The sequence below is a fragment of the Pteronotus mesoamericanus genome, unplaced genomic scaffold (genome assembly GCF_021234165.1).
Source record: "Pteronotus mesoamericanus isolate MK-2021 breed Mesoamerican mustached bat unplaced genomic scaffold, CSHL_Meso_final contig_173, whole genome shotgun sequence".
Classification (NCBI taxonomy): domain Eukaryota; kingdom Metazoa; phylum Chordata; class Mammalia; order Chiroptera; family Mormoopidae; genus Pteronotus; species Pteronotus mesoamericanus.
In genome coordinates, this window is record NW_026555072.1 from 9,692,618 (window position 1) to 9,709,213 (window position 16,596).

The 16,596-nt window shown below is 37.8% G+C and overlaps 1 protein-coding gene across 1 annotated transcript in view; it reads left to right on the plus strand.

The window, feature by feature from the left end:
* Positions 1-339: 339 nt before the first annotated feature.
* MED14 (mediator complex subunit 14) overlaps positions 340-16,596 on the plus strand; it is a 74,592-nt gene continuing 58,335 nt past the window's right edge. Inside the window, exons 1-4 of the mRNA XM_054566546.1 lie at positions 340-665; positions 6,473-6,499; positions 9,179-9,284; positions 15,962-16,135. Coding sequence (XP_054422521.1) covers positions 451-665; positions 6,473-6,499; positions 9,179-9,284; positions 15,962-16,135 — 522 coding nt within the window. The 5' untranslated portion in view covers positions 340-450. The remainder of the gene's footprint in view (positions 666-6,472; positions 6,500-9,178; positions 9,285-15,961; positions 16,136-16,596) is intronic.

Below are 16,596 nucleotides of genomic sequence, written 5' to 3' on the forward strand. Positions count from 1 at the left end.
CCACTTCCGTTTTTCTGGCCCGCGCGCCGGCCCCACCCCAATCCTAGCACCCCTGAGCGTTCGGGCGCCCCCACTGCCGGTCGAAAAAGCTAGATTGCTGTCGGAAGTCCCCCTGCAGGTTCCCCTTCCGTTCTGCCTATCGACTTCCGCTTTTGGCCGTCAATATGGATCCTGCCGCTGCCTGGCGAAGCGGACTCTGATCCGTGGCGGAGGCGCACCTTCTCTGCGGCAGCCGTTCCGCTTCCCCGCCCTCCCCCGCCCCTCGCTCCAGTCCCAGAGGCTGGCGGGCTCCTCACTACATGGGGGCGGGCCTCCGCGTCCAGCGTAGGGCTTCCTGTTCAGAGGCGGTCTGGCGGTAGGCGGCGGGCTCGGCTGGCGCCCACTTCGGCGCGGTGACCGAGCGCCCGGGAGGCTCTAGGGCCGCTGCGCCAAGCCCGACCCTGCGTCGCCATGGCCCCAGTACAGCTGGAGAACCACCAGCTGGTCCCGCCCGGAGGCGGTGGCGGAGGCAGCGGCGGCCCCGCGTCAGCCCCGGCGCCTCCTCCTCCTGGAGCCGCTGTGGCGGCGGCCGCTGCCGCTGCGGCTAGCCCTGGGTACCGGCTGAGTACCCTCATCGAATTTCTGCTGCACCGGGCCTACTCGGAGCTCATGGTGTTGACGGACCTGTAAGTGCCCCGAAACCCATGCCTGCTCCCCAGCTTCCCTCTTCCCGCCCAACCTGCTGAGAGAGGTTTGCACCTCCCTCTCCCCTAGAGGCTGCTGTTTTCTTCTCTCTGCGGGGCTGCTTAGTCTAGAATATCTGAACTCCTAGGGCAAAGAGGAGGTGGAGAAGCAGCTTTGCATTTGGGGTCTTTCTGGAGAAGCAACCGAGGCTTGTTAATTATACAGGTTGTTAGACTTGCCTTGAAAATCTCATCTTTGGGATTTTTGCTCAAGTTGCCAACAGAACTCTTTTGATTTCTTGGCTGGAAGCTTTTTAGTCCAAATCCCAAGATTAGGGTTTAGGAATACATAATATTCGAGCTTGTAAAAAAATCCCAAAGATGGGAAATCTGTTTTACAGCATCTTCATCGTACGTTTGAATGTGGGTTTTAATTGCTTCTAAGTTTGAACCTGAGAGATGTATATAAAATAATTCAAGAATTTGGATTCCAGTTTTTTTCTGGAACATTTGAAATCTTAACGCATTTAGTGTAAGTAAAAGATTTTTTTGTAACTGGCCTGCTGTTACTGTTTTTAGGAGTATGAGGGGAATTTATAAATCACCAAGTTACCCATGAAATGCCATGGGACATGATTAGGGTGTAATCCCTTCAGAATAGGATCAGAATACGCTTTAATGATTTTTAGTGTGTGAAGAAGAGGCACTGTACAATTAGGGGGAATATATACTTTAATCACTGTTTTATGTGTTTTACTCCACGTTCAGAAAAAGTAAGAATTAGTAGTTTTTATCTTTTTTCTCTTTCTAGACTCCAGATCAGTGTTTTCAATCGAAATAATAGTATATAGATATTAGGATGTAAAGTGTCATAGTAATTTGTTACTAGACACTTAAAATATTTGCAGATGACTAAAAGAATTTGAAAAGGTTCTTCTTATTCCTTTAAAACATCATTCTCACCCAATTTTAATATACTGTACTTTATTGAATGGGACAGAAAAAGTCTACCCCTGTCTAATGAGAAATTTAAGTAGCTGTCCTGATGAGGGATTATTGTAGTAATATACCTCTCTGCATCATTTATTGTTCGATTTCATAAAAATCCAAGAGTAGCCATGAGAAAATTTCATGTATGTGAAGGTCATATTTCCTATGTATAACTATGGAAATGTGTTAAAAACTGTTATCAGTGATGGTGTAGTTTAACTTTTTTTCCATAGGGATTTGTAGAAATTCATTGAATTATATTGTAATGTTCTTAACTCTTTTAGGACTTAGTTATGAAGAGAGGAACATTTGTTTTATCACTGTAGAATGAGTATATAGTTTTAATCCTATGAGGAGAGGAAAATTTGTTTTATCACTGTAGAATGAGTGTATAGTTTTAATCCCATACCCTTTATATGATGATGACTCCCATACTTACGTCTCTGATATAGACCTCTCCGCTGAACTCCAGACTCTATATCCAGATGCGTACATTTAAATTCCTAATAGGCATTTAAGTGTACCAATTCCAGAACCAAATTCCTGCTTCCACTCAATTCCCCTGAACCTTTCCTATCTCACTAAATAGTATCTCTATTCTTTCTTCGGTTACTTAGGTCAAAAATATTGGAATAATTCCTGGCACCTCTTTTTTCTAGCCCCACACCCAGTACAAGACCAAGCCTTGTCATCTCTGACTTCAGAATCTGACCACTTTTCAACATTTCCATCATGTGTTACTCCTTCGCCTGTGTTACTGGAGTAGTCTGCTAACTGGCATCTGTACTGCTCCCCTTTCCGTCTACAGTTTTTCCTCCAAAAAATAGCCAGGGTGATCCTTTTAAACCTGCTCACAACCCTCCAGTGGTTCCCCATCTCACTTACAGTAAAAGTTTTTGTAGTCACCTATTGATTGGGTGACCATAAAATTTATGGTCAAAATCAGGACACTTTTTTTTTAAAAAAAATGGACTTATTGGGGTTAAATTGGTTCGCAAAACCATACAGGCTTCAAGTGTACAACTCAATAAAACATCTGCACACTGCATCATGCACCTACCTCCCCAAGCAAAATCTCTTTCTGTCCCGCAATTTCCCCTCTTTGCCCACGTTCACCTAGTCCCCCATTCTCTTTTCCCTTTGGCTATCACCACACTGCTTGTGTCTAGGTATTATGTATATATGCTTTTTGGTTAATTCCTTCACCTTCTTTCATTCAGTTCCCCCTCCCCACTGACAGCTGTCAATCTGTTCCATGTGTCCATGCCTCTGTTTCTGTTCTGTCAGTTCCTTAATTTTGTTCATAAGATTCCACATATAAGTGAGCATATGGTATTTGTCTTTCTCTGACTGGCTTATTTCACTTACCATAATAATCTCCAGGTCCATCCATCCTGTCACAAAAGGGAAGATTTCCTTCTTTTTTATGGCTGTGTAGTCTTCTGTCGTGTAACTGTACCACAGCTTTTTTATCCACTCATCTATTGAAGGACACGGGCTGATTCCAAATCTTGGCTGTTGTAAATAATGCTGGAATGAACATGGAAATGCATATATTCTTTTGAATTAGTGTTATGAGTTTCTTAGGATGTTCCCAGAAGTGGGATTGCTGCTTCAAAAGGCAGTTTTAGTTTTAATTTTTTGAGGCAACTCCACACTGCTTGCCACAGTGGCTGCACCAATCTCCATTCCCACCAACAGTGCAAAAGGGTTCCCTTTTCTCTAAAACCTTTCCAATACTTGTTTGTTGATTCATTGATTATAGCCATTTTCACAGGTGTGAGATATCTCATTGGTTTTAATTTGCATCTCTCTGATGATTAGTGATTTTGAACATTTTTTCATATGTCTGTTGGCCATCTGTATGTCCTTTTTGGAGAAGTGTCTGTTCAGGTCCTTTGCCCATTTTTGTAACTGGGTTGTTTGTCTTCTTGGTGTTGAGTTGTATAAGTTCTTGATATATTTTGGAAATTAACCCCTTATCAGATAGATCATTGGCAAATATGTTTTCTCCTTCAGTGGGTTCTCTTTTCATTTTGTTGATGGTTTATTTTGCTACGCAAAAAAAAAGCTTTTTAGTTTGAGGTAGTCCCATTTTTTTTTTTTCTCTTTGTTTTCCTTGCCTGAGGAAATATATAAATATTTGCTTTAGATCTGAGAAATACATCATTGGTATTTTAATAGGAATTGCTTTAAATCTATAGGTTGCTTTGGATAGTATGGACATTTTAATGATGTTAATTCTTCCAGTTCATGAACACGGTATATGCTTCCACTTATTTGTATCTTCCTCAATTTCTTTCTTCAATATCCTATAACTTTCCAAGTACAGGCCTTTTACTTCATTGGTTAAATTTATTCCTAGGTACCTTATTATTTTTTGTTGTTGGTGCAGTAGTAAATGGAATTGTTTTCTTAATTTCTCTTTCCGATGTATAAAAGTGCCACCGACCGATTTCCAAATATTAATTTTGTATCCTGGTACTTTGCCAAATTCATTTATTAGATCAAGTAGTTTTTCCTGTGGAGTCTTTAGGGTTTTCTGCATACATTGTCATGTCATGTGTGAATAATAACAGTTTTACTTTCTCCTTTCCAATTTGGATGCCTTTTATTTCTCCTTGGAAATCAGGACACTTTTGAGAATGAAAGGTGGTGGAGTTAGTAATTATATTGAAGCAGCAGTCATAAACTGAAACTATCTTGGGCAGACCAGGATGTGTGGTCACCTTAGCTTTAAGGCCCTACATGATCTGTGTCTCCTCTCCCTTGTCTCTTTAGCTTCATTTCCCAGTACTCTCCTCCTTGCTTAATTCTTTTTCAGCCGCTCGACCCTCTTGATGTGTCGTGATAGTGCCAGGCACACTACCCCCTACCCGTTAGAGCCTTTGCTCTTTTCCTAGAACTCTGTGTGGTTTGCTTTCTCATTTCCTTTAGGTCTTTGTTCAGATATAACTTACCAGAAAGACTTTATCTGACTATCCATGAAAAGCCCTCTGCCTCTTCATTCTATCCTTTACTCACTGCTTTGTTTTTCTGTAAGCACTTACTGCCACCAGACGTTATTTGTTGTCTGTCCCCTTCCCACCGGAAGCGCAGTGAGGACAGGGATTTTGATTTGTTTGCTACTTTAAACAGGGCCTAAAACAATGCCTGGCCCGTAGTCAGGGTTTAACTACTTATTTATTTATTTAATACATCAGTGAATTAATTTTTAGAACTGTCATTGTAGATCATAGAAAATTTTATGGGAATATTCACTGTTGCTCTTGATAGGTATATACAGAATAACTCTTTTCTCTTTTGATTTGTGGTAACCAAAATTAGGGACCTGTTTTGGAAGTTTTTAAATTATTTGTTTTTCCTTGTTCCAGGTAGAAACTGTCAGGATAAATGTATTAATAATGTAAAACTAGTGTTCTTATATACTTTATAAGAGTCATATTTCTGCCACATTTGATGCTTGTCTGTGAACTATCGAAAGAAAGAAGGACAGCCTTGGCATTTTAAGTGGTTTGTTTTTGGCCCTAGATGTTTTTTTTCTTTGTTTATCCACTACCTTCTGCCACACTCCCTCCCCCAATATACGTGCTCTCATCTTAGAGTTTACACTCTGCCTTAACTTTTTTAAAAAAAGGTTTTATTTATTCATTTTTAGAGGGGGGAAGGCAGGGAGAAAGAGGGAGAGAAACACTGATCAGTTGCCTCTTACACTCTGCCATCAGGGGACCTAGCCTGCAACCCAGGCATGTGCCCTGACCAGGAATCAAACTGGCAGCCTTTCAGTTCTCAGGCCAGTGTTCCATCCACTGAGCCACACCAGCCAGGGCTGCCTTGACTTTAAGGACTTAGCATCTGTTCTTTTTAAAACCTCTTTAAATCAAAATCAGAAAATGCTAGAATCTCAGTCATGTAAACTTAACCAGCCTTAGATATAAATAAGTTTTATATCTGTGACTTACCATTTCCAAAAATTAGCATTTTGATAGTTTTCCCTCCTTGTACTTTGAGTCTTTGGAAGTGGTCTTAGTTTTTCTGCACCTGTGGCATGGGGGTAAGAGAACAGGATCTAAGAATCTTGGTGTGTATTCTTTGAGAATGGTTAAATGCTAGGTGAGGCTTTAGAGTTGTTCAGGCCATTGAGTCTTGGACAGAGGTTTGGGATAGAGGTTTACAGAATATGGCAGCAATTTAGGAAGCAGATCAGGACCTTTCTAAAAGCATCAGGAGATGCGAGAGCGTTAGATGGCATAATGGGAAGGAAGGAAGGAAAACTCTACTGGAGCTGTTTAAAAGTAATATAAATCATTTACATCTAACCACATGCAACATCATAATTACTGTACAACTCTTGCTGACACTGGCCCTTTTGTGTGCTCAGCTTCTAGTTTTGCCCACCATAATAAAACAGGGAAGGATTACTGCTTGAAAGCAAGGTTCTACTGGATATGGGGAGACTGGCAACTAAGTAGTGCTCTGCATCTGTGACCATTTTGGTCTTAAAAGAATATTTTCTCCGACTCTCTGCTATAGTGTGCTAATTTAAGACTCAGGCATTTTAAATGGCTGAGGTTCATGCAGTACCTTTTGAAGCATTTTGAATGGAGATAATTATGTTCCTTTGTTGGTTTTTCCCTTATAGCCAGCCATATTGCTGGAAACTCATAAAAGTAAAAAAAGAGTTGGTAGCACACAAGCCTGTAATGGCTATTTATCTAATATTTTTTGAAACACTAAGGTCAAAGTAAATATAGTCAAAGACTTATATTTTGAGGAAGGTATGAATGTATTTAGTCAATTTCTTTTTTTTTTCTTTTTAGACTGCCAAGGAAATCTGATGTGGAAAGGTGAGTATGGAAAATCCTTAAATCTGTGTCTCTATTGATATATCTATGAGTGTGTGTGTGTGTGTGTGTGTGTGTGTGTGTGTGAGAGAGAGAGAGAGAGAGAGAGAGAGAGGGAGGGAGGGAGAGAGGAAGGGAGAAGGAGGGAGAGAGGAAGAGAGAGGATGTGGGCATGAGTGGTAGGTCGGAAACCTAAGCCTGGAATGCCTAGGGCGATTTTTTCCACATCGTTTGTTTGTAATTTTGTCATCCTTGATAATTCTTGGTACAAGGCCAGCTCTGGACCTTAGGTTCTAGAAACCTTTATTGAGTCACTGACCAGGTTAAGTCCCTGAGGGGAATAGGAAGATGTACAAGTAAAGATAAAGAGTTTAAAGGAAGAAGCTGAGGAGTTAGACTGTGGAAAGTTGGCTTCTAATTTACCATTTGCTACAATGATGCTATTAGATTTCTTTAGAGAATTAACATTTGCCTAGTGCCATTGCTGTTTTATAATTGAGAGACTTTTGATTCAATTGGAGTTTGCAGCTTAAGATATAACTAAATATAGTATGTTTCCATAGGCCAGATAAGCAAGACAAATTAACATTTCAAAGAAATTATATGATGGAGATTTAAATTATGGCTACAGCATAGGCTATCTAACTATATCTTTGGCACTACTTATGCTCCTTGGTTGATTTTTAAAAATTTTTCTTGAAAGCTGCTAATCTAGAACTCTATATCCAGTGAAATTACTTTTTTTTAATCCTCACCCGAGGATATGTTTATTGATTTTAGAGCTAGGGGAAAGGAGGGAGAGGAGAGAAACATCGATGTGAGAAAGAAACATTGTTTGGCTGCCTCTTGTATGTGCACTGACAGGGACCGAACGCACAACCTAGGTGTATACCCTGACCAGGAATTGAACCTAACTGGGAATTGAACCAGTGACCTTCCAGTTCACAGGATGACGCTCCAGCCAAGTGAGGCTCACTGGCCAGGGCTGATTTTTTTGTTTTTTGTTTTAAATACCAAGTCACTAGAGGATTTTAGCATTTATTAATGACAACGCTCCACCCCTACCCCCAGCTGACCTTTTTGATAGAATTAGACATAGATAAAAAAGGTGGAGGTGGATGAGACAATTGAAGCATGCCTGTGTTATGGTTTGACTGGTCAGTTTTAAAGGAAGAAAATGAAAAAGTCAGGATTTGTGCTGTTGACTCTTGGGTAAGAAGGGAAATTGGGCTCTGGAAAACCTAATCACTTGAGACAGCATGGTGTCAAAAAAAAACCCCATCTTAACAACAGTTTGCAAAGGGGGGTGCCTTCTTTCCAGTAGAGGTGCTCATTTGGGAAACCAAATTAATAACACTCAAATATAATTGTTCTGGAAGAGAAGCAGAGGTCTCTCGTCCTCTGTAAGCCGTTCCTGAGTTAGAGTGACAGTAATGAGGCTCCTAGCACTGAGGTGGTTGCCAGATCATAATTCACATTTAATATTTCTGTTGTGTCCCACTCTTGCCTTGAGGCTCTGCTTATTTTATCTCTTAGGATCCTTCACAGGAACTGGCAAAGAGTCATAACTGTATCTGTCTTCTTGATATTATTGCTGGCTGATTCTTAAGGAAGACTATCAGGTTGTTTGTGGGCTGTGTATGCTCTCAATAGGAGTTAGATTCTGTAGTTTTCAGTCAGGATTATACTTGAGCAAAAGTTTTATTTTGGTGCATTGTATCATGGTATTGGTGTTGGTGAGATGCAGAGATGTGGATTGGCTCTGTAGAGAGCATTGAACAGCAGTACTGGGATTAATAGGTCAGAAGCCACTTGGAGGGAGGTTGATGTCCTCTTCAGTTCCTGTCACTGTTGTGGCCTGTTGAACCATGTTTTTTTCAGTGTCTTAAGGTGAACTATGAAAGGTATGATTATCAATTTTTTAGATGACAGGAAGTTGAGAGGTCTAGCTTACACATTCATTGACAACATAAAAGACTTTATAAGAAGATGATAAAAAATAGTGATGAGTAAGTATTGGGAGAAAAAGCATTGCAGTGAGTATAGAATAAAAATAAATATGGACAGACCTTCTAGTTTTTACTCTTAGTATTCAACTTACTTTCTTTGCTCAGCTAATTTAATATATAAGGTTATCATTTAAATTAGTTTGGTAAAGAGTTACATAGTTAAGTTCTTTTATTATCTAATTTTTTAAATCATACCCTTGCAAGATGTGAATTGTGCCCTTGCTTTTGTAGAAATAATACACTTTCAAGCTCTATTTTAATTCCTTTCTCTTACCAAAAAGGTTACTAATACATAATTCATAATTTCAATTATGAAATTTATAACTCCTTATTTGGTCCCCTGTGTGACCCAGTTAATGTCTATATAGTAACTTTGTATCTGTGAATTTGGTATATTTTAGTAAACAATTTTTATTACCATATAAAATTAATTTTTAGAATGTGATTTATTGCTAAAACGTTCTTGACTTTATTACTATGAGGTAAAAAAATAAAGGATATGCAGATGGTATATAAAATGTGACTGTATATGTATTTTGATAAATACCGTAGGTGGTTCATTTTGTTGTAATGCTTTTAAACAAAGATTGAGTTGTACTTTAGCTCAAATGAAATAAATTGTGAAATACTCTTTAGAATCTGTTGGTTCATTAAAAATTATTTTATTTTATAGGAAAATAGAAATAGTGCAGTTTGCTAGCCGGACACGCCAACTCTTTGTTCGATTATTAGCTTTAGTAAAATGGGCTAATAATGCTGGCAAAGTGGAAAAATGTGCGGTGAGTTGAACTTTTGATTTTATTTTATATAAAATAACTTTGTGGAATGTTAACTTAAAATAGACACAGTTTCTAATTTTAGCTTTAATTTATATCTAGTAATTTGTTTTGAGAGACATTACTTATCTGAGTAATCATATTTCTTGTGATAATGTATATTTTTGTAGAAGCTTAGTATTTGTTTATAGAAAGAAGAGGAGGCAATATCTGGACATCATTACACTAGAAGACATTAATTTGGAGACTTGAACTAAGGGGGAAAATAGTTAACTTACATTTGTTTGGTTCCTTAGAGTTTACAAAGTACTCCCTTAAATTTTGCCTATTGATTCTTGACAACCTTGTGAGTATGACAAAGTCAGTATTTTGTTATTTTACAGATGAGGAAACAGTAAGATTCCTAGAGATTAAATGGCTTCTTCAAGGTCACAGAGCAGATAACAGCATTTATCTATTTGTTTGTTTGTTTATTCATCTACTCATTCTCCAAACATTTATTGAGCACAGGTTGTGGGATGTGTTGGGTGGAGACTTGAATAAGGAGGCACAGCCTCTGCTGTCAAGAAACTCATAGTTTTTTGACTGTTGAATCATTCTTTTGAATTCAAAGGAGTGACATATAGTGAAGCGTACCAAAGAAGCTTTAGCAAAGATGCTAAAATCTGTCCCCCAATCCAAAAAAAGTTTTTAGCTATGTTCAAGAAGTGGTCAGAGGAAAAACATCAGTAGGGATCTTGTGTTAACCTATTGAGCTCATAACTTGAGGGGGGATGGTGTGGTGTTACAGGAGTTGCACAATCATTCTTTCCTGTTTTCTGTCAGTCACTTCTAATGAGAGAAATGGGAGTTCATATTGGAAAGGGTAGAGTAATTGTCATAAAAAGAATAAGTCCTAAAATAATGAGAGCATTTACCCAATTTAATTGAGGTCAGCTCTCCAGGCCCAGCTTTCCAAGGGCAAATAGCCTCCTAGCCACCATTTGTTATATTGGAAAGTGGGGGATGGGGGGTAGATTCTCTAAGTGAGCTTGGCATTGATGCTAAAAATTCTTTTTATTTTTCGTTCAGTTATGTAATGACATAAAAAAAATTTATTTTTATAGGTGAAATCAGAAAAATATATTGTTTAATTGTAATCAAATCATTTAAAAATTCTTTTTAAGTTTTTCAGGCTTCCTCGATAAATTAAAACTAGCAGCTATCCATTATAGAGGTACCATTATAAATTTATTTTTGGCATCTTGAGAAGCTAAATTGCAGATACTTTTGCAGTAATTTTATATTTGCGAATCTATTGGGGTTTGCATATTCCATAAAATTTCACTTCAGAAAGAAATAACCCAGTTGTGTGTCTTTTTTAAATTAAATTAATTTGAGAGAGAGAGAGAGAGAAACATTGATTTGTTGTTTCATTTATTTATGCATTCATTGGTTGATTCTTGTATGGCCCTGACTAGGGATCAAACCCACAACGTTGGTGTATAGGGGTGATGCTCTAACCAACTGAGCTACCTGGCTAGGGATGGGATAATCTCTTCTTAAAAAAGTTCAAACTTTCAATGAAAAGTTAGGTATTACTGAAGTATATCAAATCCAAGTGTTCAATTTTTCAAATTTGGTATTTAAGTTACCTGTTTGACACTACTGAGTATCATACAAAAAGCAAAACTCTTGGTTTTTATATTGATCCATATTGCATTCATCTCTTATTAATTCATAGTACAGTATTCTATTAGTTTTTTAAATTGGCTATTCAAATAAGTCATTCTGATAAAGTCTTATATTGAATTTATATAAAGTTTTAGTGTTTATGTTTTGTAAATGTAGATACCGATGTTTTTATATCGTAGATAAAGTTTATCAGCTGGAGAATTAGAGGATTATTCATGTTTTGACACTTCCGTTCTCAACCTAATGATTATTTAACTAATATCTTTAGAGGTTCTTAATAGATAATGATCTTTAGCCATGCCAGAGAAATTACGCCTGTAGCTGAGTGTGTAAATACACAGATTATAGAACTCTGAGTAATGATAAAACAGTCTGGATTATGTTTTATCTAAGGAAAAGAAAATATCTCTCATATTTTCCTAGAGCTTTTTAAAAAACAGCTTTATTTAGATGTAAGTTTACATACCATACCATCCACCTATTTAAAATACACAATTTAGTGGTTTTTAGCATATTCACAGATACGTACAACCATCACCACAGGCAATTTTAGAACATTTTCATCACCTCAAAAATTAAGCCTTTACCCTTTTAACTGTCATGCCCAAGTACCTGCCCCTAGGCCTACGCAAGCAGTAATCTGCTGTCTATAGATTTGTCTGTTCTCAATATTTCATATAAATGGAATCATGTGGTCTTTGTGACTGGCTTCTTTCACTTAGCATAATGTTTTCAAGGTTCATTCACATTGTAACATGTAGTAGTACTTCATTTGTTTTTATACCTGAAATTGTATGGATTTTGTTTATCCATTCATCAGTTAATGGACATTTAGGTTATTTCCAGTTTTTGGCTGTTATGAATAGTGTTGCTGTAAACATTCGAGTACAAGTTTCTGTGTGGACATATGTTTTTATATCTCTTGGGTATATACCTAGCAGTGAAATTGCTGGGTCATACAGTAACTATGTTTAATCATTTGAGGAACTGCCAAACTGTTTTTCAAAATGGTTGTCCCATTTTACATTCCGACCAGCAATGCATGAGGGTTCTAATTTCTCCATATCAGTATTTGACATTTTGATTCTAGCTGTCCTATTAGGTGTGATGGGCACCTCATTGTGGTTTTTTTGCATTTCTCTCATGACCAATTATGTTGAACATCTTTTCATGTGCTTTTGGTTGTTTTTATATTTTTCTTAGAGAAACGTATGTTTGGTGCTCTTAAATTTTAAAGGAATCGAGGAAACACTTTGTAAAGTATATGATTGTCAAGTACAGCTGAAACTAATATGAAATAGTATTAGCTGTACACTGTAATTGAAAAATAAAATTTAAATTTAAAAATGTAAAGATTATTAGCTATATTAACAGCTGGTATGTGAGTACTTAAAAGAAAATAAAGAGCATGCTGATCATTAGGGATCTATATGCATTCACTAATAAGTTACTCAAAACTAAAGTTTTAATCTTTTATTTATTTGATTTCTAAGTTGAAGGAATATAGCTTAAGCTAGTATATTTTGAGTTGAGCAAGGTGGTTTAGAGTGTTTCATTAAATACCAACATGTTTAAGGCAGATAACTTGAGCTGGATAAACTGTGGCACCCCACTAGGGTTGATGAATGTCTTCCTTGAGGGAGGTCTTTGCTATTCTTTGGCCTTGGCGTTAGTCTGATAAGCATTTTTGTAGTGTCCTGAGTGAAGGGAGATTTGGGATGACCTAAATCTGAGTAAAACCAGTTCACAAGTTGAGAGAAGTGGGATTCAAGGTGGTTTTAAATATGTTCAAATCGGACAGATTCCGGTCCTGCTCTTAGTTAGGACAGGAAAGTGGATCTTGCCTATTAGAGGTTCATGAACAAAAGATCAAGGCCTTTTAGGTGACTCCAAGCTTGCTGTGTGTTAGATGTGGCTTCTAATAAGAAGTTAGTGTTGGTGGCAGTGAAAAAAGTCCATTTTACTAGTTTAGGGGTACAAAAAGTGTTCTTCCCATCTTTCTAAGTTCTTCTGATTAGGCTAAAATAATGAAATTAGCATGAGACAGATTAATAGGCAAAAATATCCAAATTTACATATGTACAGATGGAAGTTCCATAAGAATATGAGACTTGAGGATGCAATGGGCAGTTGAGGCGTATATGCCATTTTGGACTAAGGAAAGGGAGGCAGGGGTCTGGTATTTTAAAGAGAAAGCAGACAATTTACAGATAGCTGAGAAAGAGCAAACACGTGGTAAACAAATTCTTGCCGGACCACCCAGAAACAATGGGGCACAGAGGGGAGTCCCAACAAACAGGCTTTACCTATTTTTCCTGTCTGTCACATTTACTTTATATTATGATGCTAAGGTGATGCTCCCTTCCTTTAAACAGGTTTTTCTATCTGAATTCCTTTAGGCAGGTAAGGAGGAGGATCAAAGGTTCTTTTTGAGTCTTTTTATTTCTTAAAAAGAACCAGCTTAAAATGTCCCTGAAAGTATATTTTGGAGTGGCAAAACTTTGGTCCTCTTTACTAGTCATAGAAAGTAGCACTTATAGTGGGCTTGGCTGGTCTAACAAAGAGTTAGAAGAAACACTTTTTGGTTCCAGCTTCTCTGATAATTAATTTTCTTTGGGCAAGTGTCTTAACCTAAACCTCAGTTTTCTTAACTCTAAGTTGATGGTTTTGTCTGTTTGTCTGGTTTTGTCTATTTCCTGGACTTGTGAAAATCAGATAATAAAATGAGTGTGGAAATGCTGAGAAAATGTAGGGCGTTTTGTGTGCATCCTGTGGTATTAATTCTGGATACCATATTTTAAGTTGGCCACAGGTACAGGAGCATTTCTAGGTAGTAGGATAAGGATGCTGAGTCAGGAGTTTGGAGATGTGAAGACTAATTGAAGTGATGTGGAATGTTTAGCTTGAAGACAGTTGGGTATCCCCTTTTTGAAGGGCATGAGAGACTAAGTATTGTTCCAGAATAGAAGTAGAAGATAAAAGTTTCGAGGAAATATGAGGTCTGTCCAGAAGGGATCCAGTCATGTATTATAAAAAACAGTGACATTTATTGGAGAAAATACAAGATAAAAGAAATATTGTACATAGGACAATGGCGCCTCAGTCCCCTTCAAAGTAGGCACTTTGGGATTTTACATAGTTCTCCCAATCGCCATCAGCTGCCCTCATGTTTTCCTGAATTTCATTGACTGTCTGAAATCTCTTCCCTTTCAAAGGTGATTTTACTCACCTTTGGGAAAAACCAGAAGTCGCAGGGTGCCAAGTTTGGGCTGAAGGGAGGCTGAGTCACCTGGGTGGTTTGATGTTTTGCCAAAAAGCTCTGCATGAGATGTGATGCATGAGTAGGCACGTTGTTGTGATGAAACTACAAGCACCGGTTGGCCATAGCTGCGGCCTTCTGAATTATCCCAATAGTTTCAGTGGAAAAATGTTCAAATTTGTAAAATTTGATGCAGATTCCTTGCTCTACTCATTTTGAATGTGAGGGCCACACAGCACACATGCTCACTCAACGGTGTCTACTGCCCCCAGTGACTAGTTGAGTGAAGTTGTAATTGTTCACACATGTGCATTCCAGTCCACTCTCCTTGGCTGCCAGGTTACATCGATGTTGTACAGACTGTTCTCATTATATTAACGTGGCTGGACTTTTTCCGGACAGACCTTGTAGATTTCAGTTCTGTGAAGAGTTCAGGAGCCCTTATGGAATGCACTAAGTAGGGAAATTGATGGGAAGGATCTCGATATTGGGCATGAAGTTTACCTAGATCTCATAATGGGCAATGTTTATTGAATGTTTCCATGTTCTAGGCACTGTTCCAAAGGTTTCATATGCATTAACTCTTAATTCTCAGAACAACCTATGAGTGGAAATCATTTCCATTTTACAGTTGAAAAACAGGCACAGAGGGATTAAGTAACTTAACCAAAATTATAGGGTTAGTAAGTTGCAGAGTTAAAATTGAGACCAAGGCAGCCTGGGTCCAAGGAATTCACACTTCATTACCAACTATTAAAAATTTTAACTGACAGGTTTTTTTTTGTTTGTTTGTTTTGTTTTAAGAAAGGGTTTATTAGGCCATTGCTAGCAGAAAAAAAAAAAGGAAGATGACTGGTCTCGGGGCATGGAGTCTAAAGTTTAAACCACCAGCAGCTTGGCTAGGTAGAAAAGACAGCCATGTCCATCCTGCTAGGGTTTTGCAAGCATTTTTGTACATCAAGTGTGTGTTTTGGGGGTTGTAAGCCCTTCTGAAAGGATTTACATTAGCTCTAAACAAAGGAGGTGGGAGAAGGTAAAGGGGGAGGGCTAGTTCTGAGACAGGCACAAAGCTCATGTGTAAACAAGAAGCAGAGGCTCCTGGGGTTCACTTGTGCCTGGCTCTTCTCTCTTTTAGATAATCTCTGAAATAGCCACCTGGGAGTTAATTTAATAATTCCAACCTACAGTAAGGAGCGCGAGCAGTCTTTTCTTGGTTTTGCAGTTAATTGATTGACCCCCCCCTTTTTTTTTTTTTTTGTTTCTTCCTTACCCCCTCTGACCTGCTGTAATTTGATTTAGGACATCTCAGAATTTACTCCTTTTCACCAACCAGGAGTCTGTAAGAGTAGTAAAAAAAAAAAAACAACAACAAAACATTTTATTTTACTTTTTAAAAATTAATTTATTTTTTTATTGTTGTTCAGTTACAGTTGTCCCCATTTTCCCCCATTACTTTCCCTTGCCTACCCCCCTAATTATTTTTTCTAACTCATGAGATTATGTATCTGTAATGTTAAGAATGAAGGAACAAATTGGAAAATCGTTTACTTAAATTGATAGAAAATTACTGTGTTTAAAAATATTTCTGCAAATTACTGGGAAATTTTTTGAAGAAATATTTTGCAATATGGGACACCTATATTAATTCCCCTTGAAATTTACTTTAAAATGAATCAATGATATTTGAAGTGGAAAGTGCCTAGTTTTCAAGGAAACATAATTAATACATTTACCCTTTGCTTTAAAGATGATCTCAAGCTTTTTAGATCAACAAGCCATCTTGTTTGTGGACACTGCTGATCGCCTTGCTTCGTTAGCTAGAGATGCTCTGGTTCATGCACGCCTACCTAGTTTTGCCATCCCGTACGCCATTGATGTACTGACTACTGGGTCTTACCCACGACTGCCAACCTGCATTAGGGTAAGTATGTTCTCCCCTACCCACCCTGATCTTAAAAGTTGAAGGCTTTGGCACTGGATCTATTATATTAGTCAGTGGACCAGCAAAAACTTATATTTTTAAAACGTATTTTATGTAGTTTTTTTTTCTCTGTAACTAAAATTGTGTTTTGTTTTTAAATAAATTGGGGTCAGAGTGTGAGTAGGTATCAAAATGGGTAGGTTTTTTTCTTTTGGTGAGGGTAAACATGTGCAGATATAACTTACATCTATTTCAGATATGAAAATACTGCATGTTATTTGCTTTTGGGAACTGTTTTTAAAGGTTTATTGTGTGGTAGTTTTCCTGCCTTGGTACTATTGTATTTTATACTTTTAAGAAGTGGTGGAAGTCATCTAGTGACATTAAGTTGGTTTCATAAATAGAGCATGAAGCTCATGTTGCATGACTGTGTTAGGTGGGTGTCTGTTGGAATCATTTAA